The sequence below is a fragment of the Echinops telfairi genome, unplaced genomic scaffold, assembly GCF_000313985.2.
Source record: "Echinops telfairi isolate 266 unplaced genomic scaffold, ASM31398v2 ScPeMD7_7458;HRSCAF=8496, whole genome shotgun sequence".
NCBI lineage: Eukaryota > Metazoa > Chordata > Mammalia > Afrosoricida > Tenrecidae > Echinops > Echinops telfairi.
Genome location: NW_022111358.1, coordinates 31,028,808 through 31,038,899, shown reverse-complemented (window position 1 = coordinate 31,038,899; position 10,092 = coordinate 31,028,808). Strand labels below are relative to the sequence as shown.

The following is a 10,092-nucleotide window of genomic DNA, read 5'->3' as shown; positions in this document are numbered from 1 at the left end:
AGGGCAGGGAGCAGAGAGAGTTTCATGAAGTCAGCTTGGGGTCCTCTCCCCAAGGTGGAGCCGGAGCTGAGACGCCCATCCCCAGGGCCCAGCAGGCATTGGGCCCTAAAGTGGGCACTGCCAGCTGCTGCCGAGCTTCTCCGTCTCTCCCCACACCCCCACCCTGCTGTGAGCCACTGCCTCCTGTTGTCATGACTACTGGGAATTAGGGTTTTATCCACAGCACATGCCCAGGAAGGCAACGGGAGGGTGGGTGGTACTCCCTCTCTCTGAAAATGGGGGAGCAAACTCAGTTTCGGGGGCCCTGGGCTGGGATCTGGGGCTGTAAACTGGCTGCTGCTGCTGCTGCCAGCCCCTTCCCCCCAGCTCGGGGTTGCGAAGGGGAGGGAGGAGAAGGAGGGGGCCAGAGAGGACCTGAGGAGGTAGGATGCCATTTCTGCCAGCCAGACACTGGCAGTGCAGCCTGGGCATGGGCCTGGGATCCACAGGGCAGTAAAGCAAATGGGATTCTTTCTCTCAGGGAACTTATCACCTGGAGACATGGTCTTTCCTGCTGGTCTCCAATTCTGGTCTCCCCTTCCAAGGAGAGAGAGAGAGAGAGAGAGAGAGAGAAAGAGAGAATCAGAAAGGCTTTTAAAAAAGAAGGAAAGAAAAGAGCCATAAGAGCTAAGATCGGTGCTTTCACTGTAGCTCTTTATTAGCATTATGTCCTTGGGCAAATCAATTAAGTTCTCTGATCCTCAGTCTCCTCTGAGCACTGGGCACAGTGAGACCTGCCTATGGCCTTGCCTCCAGGATTGTTCTCTAACCCCAGTGCCCTCAGCCCCTCCCTTGTTGGCTGCCCCTGAGGGGCGGGGCTTTGATGGGGAGCCCCTCCTAGTCCTTTCCCCTTTGCTTTGCCCTTGTCCCTCTAACCCCCTCTCTTCCCACTCCAGGAGAGGCACTTTGAAGGCCTTATTGAAGTCACCATGCCGGTCGCTGCCACCAACTCTGAGTCTGGTAAGAAGGGGGTGAGGATGCCAGCTTATGCTAGGGATTCAGAGGTGCCAGGCTAGGACTTGAAGGTAGCGAGCAGTAGACAGGCCCTCCAGGGCTCCCTGCAAGAAAAAACAGCCCCCCTAGTCTCCTGGACATCTAAGTCAATTTGCATAACATAGTCCAAAAAGGCAGTGTTTCACATCCCACTTTGCTGAGTATCAACTTAGGAAAGCAATTAGCCCCAAGGATTCATGGCCCACGCAAACCCCAGCCTCCACTAGCCTGAGACCAGAAAGACTAGAGGGAGCCCGCCTGCCATTCTGGGCTGCTCGGATCAGGATCACAGTAGATGTTCCTGGACAGAGTGTGTGTGTGGCTGGGGTTGGGGTGGGAGGGATGTAGAACAAAACTCAAAATCATAAAAACCACTGGACGATCAGCTTGAGAGAGGCTGCCAGGACCCTTGTGATTGTGGTCCTTAGGCGTCCCTCAACCCTGGACTTGAAGCCCTTTCAGTCACACCGTAGACAGGTTTGTTAGCGAGCAACACCCACGAGGAAGGTGCCCTTGATACAAACAATCAGACCAGACCAAGAGAGCAGGAAGGGTACTGGGAACGGGGAGCCCAGGGAGAAAGCAGGGAGCAGGCCGTGGCCTCGAGGGGATTGCAGGTGATGGATGTCATGGCCAACACGTGTGTCTAGACTGTTGAATGGAAAACTGATTTGCTCTGTCAATTTTCACTCAAGTCACAAGAAAGTGTTGGGGAGAAACCTCAAAATGAACAGCGCCCACCGCCGCTGTTCCACCCCTTGAGCCACTCAGCCAGGCAGCCTCTGGGGGCCGTGTCCTCTGCGGGACGTCCTGTGCTGGGGACAGGAGAGGAAGAGGAGGAGGACTAAGATCTGCACCTGTCCCAGATTGGGGCTGGAGACACAGCACCAGTCACCTCTGTGGAGAGCAGTGACTTGGGGCCGTCCTTTGGGATGGAGAGACTACACAGCAGAGCCTGGGGCCGAGAAGCCCAGGGGGCAGTGCCCAGAAGTGTGGTAGATCAGTAAGGGCTGGAGGTGGAAGGCAGAGCCTGAAAGCGTGGAGGGGGACGCTGGGCAGGAGTGTGTGTGTGTGTGTGTGTGTGTGTGTGTGTGTGTGTGTGTGTGTAAAACAGAAGTCTTCATAGGAAGCCCGGTGAGTGCTTCTAGGACGGGGTGGGCTGTGGGTGACCCAGACAAGGGAGGTACCATCTGGGGAATCTTTCTGAGCCTGTATTCCCCTTCAGTCAGAAGGGATACTAGCCTCAGCAGGTTGATTTGAGATGCCAAGGCCCAGGCATAGAGCTTGGAGTATTCGCACAACCCTGCTGTTCCAGCCCGGCAACTGGTGGTGCTCCTCTGTGACCTAGCTGTCAGCCACTTAGAGCCGTCTTACCCTTCATGGGCCCTGAAGCTCCTTGAGAAATCTGATGACAGCAATGGGCTCTCATCAGAGACAAGTGATTCTGGGCACTGCCAGCTGCATTCTACTTCAGGGGGGAAGTCATGGACCCCCTTCTGGTGCATCCTGGGATCCACTCAGACTTGGCACCCTGGGTCGGAGGCTCCCAAAGGGTAGCCTGCCAGGGCTTGGTTGTGATGGATCTGAAGCCCTCTGACTGGATGCCTCCTCCCCCCATAGCCCTAGGCCCTGCTGCTGCCCCTGTAAGAAGTTCTGGCCCCTGCCCTGGATTAGAATGACAGCCTAGCTCCTCTGAGAACCTGAATGCAGAACAGGAAGGTGGCTGTGAGGGATGCCCTTGGCCTCCTGCGGAGGCTTCTCCTCCCTGCCGTGGAGGGAGGGTACCCAGGTTGCCCAGTTCTGTAGCTGCACAGAGCTCAGTGCATCCACCTCCAGTCCAGCCCCCGCAACTCCCAGGGCTCCTGGGCTCCATGCCCCCCTGCCCCAGCCTGCCTGGGACCTACCATAAGCTGCTTAGGGGTTAATTAAACTCACCCCTCAGCCTGTGATTAACAGCTCCTTAATCCTAAACCCATTAATGGTACCCCTAAGGGTCTTTAGGAGCCTTGTCATGAAAAGGGCTTGACTGCTAACCCAAAGGTCAGCAGTTCCGTTCCTGGTCCCGCCCCACCCTGTGCCCCCAACTGCTCCTTGGGAGAAAGATGTGGCAGACTGCTTCCATAAAAATGTACTGCCTTAAACGCCCTATGGGGACAGCTCTACACTGTCTTACAGGGTCACTGGGAGTCGCAGTCCACTCCTGGTAGGGGGGTGGGTTTTGGGACAGAGGTGTGGGGGAAGGGGCAGGCCCAGTATTTCAACTTCCAGCTGCAGGTCACTTCCTGGGGCATGGCACCCTGGGCAAGGCAGGCAGCTGAGCCTAAGAGGGTGGAGTCTGTTACCTCTGCCTGCACCCCTGGGTGCAGAGAATATCTAGAGCAGTGCTTCTCAACCTGTGGGTTGTGACCCTTTGGGAGTCGAAGGGCCCTTTCACAGGGGTCGCCCGATTCATCACAGTAGCAACATGACAGGGATGAAGTAGCAACAAAAATAATGTGATGGTTGGGGGTCACGGCCCCATGAGGACCTGTGTGAAAGGGTCTCAGCATGAGGAAGGTGGAGAACCACTGGTCTCAAGGCTCCCGATGCCTAGGCTATAGATGCCCTTCTCCCCTCAGGCAGCTCTGCCCCCCACCCGTGGGCCAGATGGGCTCCCATTTCTGCAGTGTCAGGGCAGGCTCCCCCCCTTGTCTTACGGTGGTCATTGGTGCGAAATAAAAAAAGACCAACCTGGCTGTCAGGAGAGATCCTGAAACTTACTCTTGCACACTGTGCCCGTGGCCACGGCCGTGGCCATGGCTGCGGCTGTGAGGTGCCCTTGGGTCGGCTCCAGCTCCTAGTGACCTTCTGTGCAGGACAACCGTATGAAACCACTGCCTAGTCCTGCTCCGCCCCATCATTCTTACTCTGCCCAGCACAATCTTGCAGCCCTCATGCCAATCTATCTCCTTGGGGAATCTTCTCTTTTCCCCGGCTCGCTCCTCTACCAAGCATGATGTCCTTCTCCAGGGACTGAGCCAAACAGGTCCAAAGTACCTGCGATGAAGTTTCATCATCCTCTCTTGTAAGGAGCATTCTGACTACACTTTTAAAAAAATCATTTATTGGGGGCTTGTACTCTTATCACAATCCATCAATCCATCCATCGTGTCGAGCACATGTGCACATTTGTTGCCATCCTCCTCCTCACTGACTGTACTTCTTCTGAGAAAGATTTGTTTGTTCTCCCGGCAGTCCAAGGTACTTTCAGGATTCTTCACCAACACGGTCCCTCCACTGCACCCACAATCCTCTGCTCTCCCTCAGGCGCTGTCTGACTTTCACATGCCCGCGAGCTGTGAAGGACTATTTCAAAAGCTGCCTTGGGGAGTCCAGAATGATCGGGAAATGTGCAGTGACTGGAGTCAGAAAACCAGCAGGGAAGCACGTCCTCGGTGGGCTCCAAGCTGAAGAGTGGAAGGAAGAGTTCCAGGCTTGAGTTGCAATATTGAATGACTAAGGGCAGGATACTGAACGATGCAGCAAGCACCACGGGAAGAAGGAGGGCGTGTCCAGAGTCTGCACCATGGCCAAGAACGGGGATTCCAGAACACTCTGTGGTGCTCCTGCAGAACCTCTTTCAGAGACCAATAGATCCTGGGGAGGCTGTGTGGTTTAAAAGAAGAAGCAAAAGTGTGGATCAGGCTTGTTGCCTATCATCGTCTTTCTTCAATCTGTATACGGAGCAAGTAATCGGAGCAGCAGACTTCAGGAAGATGAATGTGGTCCATGCGCAGATGGTACAACCTCGCTTGCTGAACGTGAAGAGGTCTTGAAGCACTTGCTGATGCTGCAGCCGTCAGTACGGATCACACCTCGACATAAAGATCCTCACGACTGGACCAATCAGCCACATCACGATAAACAGAGAAAATACTGAGGTTGTCCTTGATTTCGTTTTACTTGGATACACCATCAACACTCCGTTAAGAAATCAAACAATGTATCTGATTGGGCAAATCTGCTGCAGAAGACCTTTGAAGTGTTCAAAGGCAAATACAGTGAACCCTTGTTTATCGCGGCTAATTGGTTCTAGACTCTACCGTGATAAATGAAATTCCGTGAAGTAGGATTCCTTATTTGTAAATCAAATATTTTCGTAGTTAGAGCATAGAGGACATGAAAAAACACCCTTTAGTCATCATTACACTCGTATTACCCAATTTATTAAACGAAAAAGGGAAAATACAGTAAAACATTTTGGATTTTACAATTATCATTTATTATTTATTATATTATTTATGGCATCAAGCGTGTACAGTATGAGCCAATCAGTGGCAGTAATGACAGAGCATGCGCTGTTACGCAAAAACTGCGATAGAGTGAAGCCGCGGGAGTTGAAGCGCGAAGTGGCGAGGGTTCACTGTATGTCTCTGAGGACTGAGGAGAACTTGACCCAAGCCATGGGATTGTCACTCACCTCCTGTGCATGCGAGAGCTAGATCCTGGACAAGGAAGACCAGCGCTGAAGTGGTGCCTTTGGATGCGGGGGCGGAAGAAGAACAGTGAACATACATGGGCTGCCAGGAGAACAAACACATTTACCTTGGAAGAAGTACCACTCGGATGCTCTCTAGAATCAGGGATGGCTAGATTTCATCTTAAGCACTTGGGTCATGTTCTCAGGCAGGGCTGGTCAACGGAGAAGGATGGCGTGTGTGGTGGGGGGTCAGTGGAAAAGAGGAAGCCCCTCAAGGATATGGATTGATACCGGGGGGGTTCAAATGTAGCAATGAGGATGGCATAGGACTGGGCAGTCTTTCGTTCGGTTTGTACAGAGAGTCGCTCTGGGTTGGCCCTGACTCTAAGGTGCTCTGCAGCCCACTTCCCCAGGACTGAGGAGGAGACAGCTGCCCCTCTGTCTCTGAGGGCAGGCTGGCTTCCTCCTCCCCATCCTCCTTCCCCAAGGAGCCTCACCTCGACTCTGCAGAAGGTGAAGCTAGCCTGGGTCCTTTGTCCACCCTTCCCAAGGGTCAATTTGGTATCTTCATATTGGAGGAAGGGAAAGGATGGGGATGAGGAGGGTGCTTGAATCTTCCTTTAAAAAAAAATCATGTTATTGGGGGCTCTTACAGCTCTCATAACAACCAACCCACACATCCATGGTGTCAAGCACATTTGTGCATATGTTGCCATCATCCTTTTCAAAACCTTTTCTTTCTCCTTGAGCCCTGGGTATCGGCTCCTCTTTTTCTCCCTTCCTGCCCCACCCGCTTGAACCTCCCTGGTGAGGCTTCGGGCACAGAGACTTGAACTCGGTTTAGAATGGTTGGAAGAGGGGCCTTTCCCTTCAGATTTGGACATGGTTGGGGAAAGGTGTGGATGATTGCATGGGACGGGTACTTTGAGCTTTCCCTGGCACCTCCTCCCCTGCAGCCTCACCTGTCTCCCCCTTCACCATACTCTGTCCTTTCTTTGAACCTAGGCTGGGGCCCTGGGCTGATTTGTTCAGGGGGAGCTGTCCCTTTAAATCGCTCTCGCATCCTTGGGTTAATGTCCTGGAGTGTAATCTCCTGCCTGCTGCTATGGCAACCAGGGGTGCACTGCGACCTGGCACCACTCCTCCCAGAATGAGTGGCAGTGGCAGCAGCTTTAGGAGGACAGGGGCTCAGGACCAGGCTCTGGGCCTTTGAGGTGTGGGACCAGAGGTAATGGGAACCGCTCCCTGCCTACAATGGTGCCAGCACCCCTGGGCTGGCGGGCTGGCACTACAGGGGGGGATTAGAGGCCTGTAGGCATTTGCCCTGTGCCACAGTGGGGCCCCGCTGTCTGCTGATCGAGAACTGAGAGTCATTCTTTGGGGTTTCCGTTGGCACCCTGGGATAGCTGAGGGGCTCCTGGTGGTCAAGGCTACAGGGCGTGGAGAGGGGGCAGAGACCAGAGGACAAGGGGACAGCGGGGCATAGGGATATATTAGTTCAGGAACTTCCAGAAAAGAGGAGGGTGGCCAAATCCCTTCTCTAACTTGGGTTCTCACATCTGGGCCCTGTACCCGTCCTGAGAGGTCTCATGCCTCCCTCCTTCCCTCAGTCCCTCTTCCACCCCCACTAGTACTAAATCGAGGGGAATCTAGTCACCCATAAAATGAGTACTCCTTTCCAAACCGTCCCCCCGCCCTTCACCGCCCCCTCCACCCCACCCGTCAGCTCTAGTAGGTGCTTTGGCCAATCAGCGAGGCGAGCAGGGCGGTTGAGCCTTCCTATTGGCCAATGGTGCCGAGGATGCTCCCTGAGTCCCGCCTTCTCCAGCGCAGCCCCTCTGGCTGGGAAGGCGGCAGACAGCGGCGTGGCGGGCGGCGGCTACTCCAGACACCTGGGATGCGGGGGGTAGCCATGGCGGGCAGCCCGGGCAGCGGGACCTCCTTGGAGGGCATATCCCTGGGCTCCTCTGAGGAAGCGGAACTCCGGAGGGAAGGTAGGGAAAAGGCAGGGCGGGAGGCTGGGGACGCCGCGTTGGGGGCATCTGAAGAGGGTTGTAGGAGCAGCCCCTGGAGACTGAGGGCTTGGATGGGGTAAGGTCCCCCCAAACAGCTGGCCTGGCTAGAGGGACCGGCTCCCCCGGCTGGGTTGACTCCCATGGGCCGCAGGCTGGGGTTTGTGTGTGAAGGCCACGTGGGGAGGTGGACCTAGTGCCTCTTGGGTCCACCTTTAGACCCCACTAAGGGCCTTGCAGGTCCCTGGCTAGTCCTTAGTCCTGGCCTGGTGGTGATGATGGTGGGGCTTCGGGGAATGGGGGGAGGGCTTGGGCATTGTTTCTGGAGAAGAGAGGAAGAGGGTGGGCTTCCCAGAGTCCCCACACCTTCTCTGGCAGCTCAGGATCGATCGGAGCCCCTCCTCCCCATCCCAGGCCTTCCTGGAGGAGTGGAGCAGTGACAGGCACCCTGAGAGGTGCCAGGGACTATGTTCACCCTCCTCCTCCATGACTTGGGTGCTGTTATGCGGATGTGGCGTGGGTGGCAGGGTGGCAGCGTAATGATGCCCCTGCCCATCTCAGCCCGCAGCTGGGCACACTGTGCTTTCCTCATCCTCCCACTCCCCACGCCCCCCACCCTCCACCAGACCTGCCCCAGCCAGGCCTCCCCCCACCCTTAGGCACTGCAGGCCCAGGAGCATCCCATCACCTACTCTGGGCCCCCATTTCAGGCACTGTCCTGCCCCAGCTTAAGTCCAGGCTCAGTTTGGGGGTTTGCTGATGCCTGGACTGACATAGTATGATTTCTGCCCTTGAGTGTCCACCATCACCCCAGCTCCCAGAGTGCCTGTTCCCTTAGCTCCTATCAGGGCGCTGGGCCTCAGCCTCCACTCCTCAGCCCCCACCTTATGTGCTCAGGGAGATTCATCCGGACCTGCCTGCCGGTGATGAAGCTCCTGCAGACGCCATTGAATCCAACCCACCCATTCTACAGAAGGGGCAGACCGCGGGTGCCAGTGAGCACCGGGGACTTGTGTGAAGTTACACTGAGTGGTATGAATGGCACAGGATGCCGTTCATGCTCTGCCCCCCCACCCCACACACACACTCCTTGACTCTGCGCTTGCACCCACTGGGTGCAATGGCTGAGTCCTGGGCTTAAGGCTTGCCCTTCTCTGGCTGTAGGTATAACCTGGAAGCGCTGCCCGCCACCTGCTTCCTTTTGCTCCTCCCCCACTACAGAGTTCACTTCCAGCTGCTTAGAGCCTCCAACCTGCCCAGGCTGGCATTACCCAGGGGTTACCAGGGTGGGCAAGGAGGCACGTGCTGTTAGAGGGGATATCTTCTGCAGGGGCAGGGGCAGGGCACGTGGCTTGTCCGCGTCTCCTGCCTGCGGTTTCCTCTTGGTACCTGTAGGTCTCACGGCTACCCCTTTCTCCCAGCCATGCAGCAAGTCCTGGACAACCTGGGATCCCTCCCCAGTGCCACGGGGGCGGCTGAGCTGGACTTGCTCTTTCTTCGAGGCATTATGGAGAGCCCCATAGTGCGATCCCTGGCCAAGGTATGGTGCTGCAGGAGGCAGGCCCTGGGGTGCTGGGCCTGGGGAGGGGCACTGAGGGTGGGGTGGGAGCTACAGGGTACCCTAGGCATGGGGTAGGTAGTGCTGCACCAATGGGAGACTGGGTGTGTGTGGGTGTGCGCCCCACAAATGAGCCTTCACACCCAGATGATGGATGTATTAAGGGTGTGGGGAGAGAGGGGTTGTTCCCCCACTGGAGCTGATAAGTTGTGCGGCCATACCCATGTGGAGCGGGTGGGGTGTGGGGGGGTGTTCTATGCCCTGGGGGGAGGGGAGTAAGAGTGCCTGTCCACTGGAGTCTCCAGCATTCATCCTGTGGACCCCTCTGTCCCTGGGTATTTTGTGCACTTTTTTTCTTTCCAAATGTATAAATGTTACTGAAAAAAACAAAACCACCCAAACCCTAAGCTTATTGCGGTTGAGTCGATTCCAACTCACAGCAGTATGTGTTGGGCTGCCTGCAAGGTCAGCAATTTGAAACCACCAGCTGCTCCTCAGGAGAGAGAGGAGGCTTTCTCCTCCTGTGAAGAGTTACAGTCTCAGAAACTCACAGAGACAGTTCCATCTTGTCCTATTGGCTCACCATACGACTGGGGTAAAAGACATGGACAATCGGCCGTTTTAGCCAGCTTCAAGTGTCTGTTGCAGTGTTGCTGAGAACAACCCCAATGCCCTGTAATGGGCACCACCATCTATTTTTGAAATATTTCCACCACCCATTCTCTGACCTGTTTGTTTAGCAGCAACTCTGCCCCAGTCTCTGCTCCCTTTAAATTAACTTTCCGCCTGCCCCAGATCCCTGGTCTAGCGGGGGATTCTCTTCCCTGCCTGGTGTCTTTCACTTGGCGTGTCCTTCAGTGTTCACACATGTTGTAGCTCGGCTCAGAAGTTCATCCTTCCCTGATGACCGCATGATACCCTGTGGTAGGGCTGTTCAAGCACATCTCGGAGCTGTCCCCTCGGAGTTCGGCTCTGGCCACCGCCCAAGAGCTAACAGGGCAGGACAGCGAGGCACACGCTTTTTGGAAAGC

General features: G+C 55.5%; 1 protein-coding gene across 1 annotated transcript in view; it reads left to right on the top strand.

The window, feature by feature from the left end:
- The first annotated feature begins 899 nt into the window (after positions 1-899).
- Positions 900-10,092, top strand: part of MPP2 (MAGUK p55 scaffold protein 2) — a 25,626-nt gene continuing 16,433 nt past the window's right edge. The window contains exons 1-2 of the mRNA XM_004707207.2: positions 900-999; positions 8,925-9,043. Coding sequence (XP_004707264.1) covers positions 969-999; positions 8,925-9,043 — 150 coding nt within the window. The 5' untranslated portion in view covers positions 900-968. The remainder of the gene's footprint in view (positions 1,000-8,924; positions 9,044-10,092) is intronic.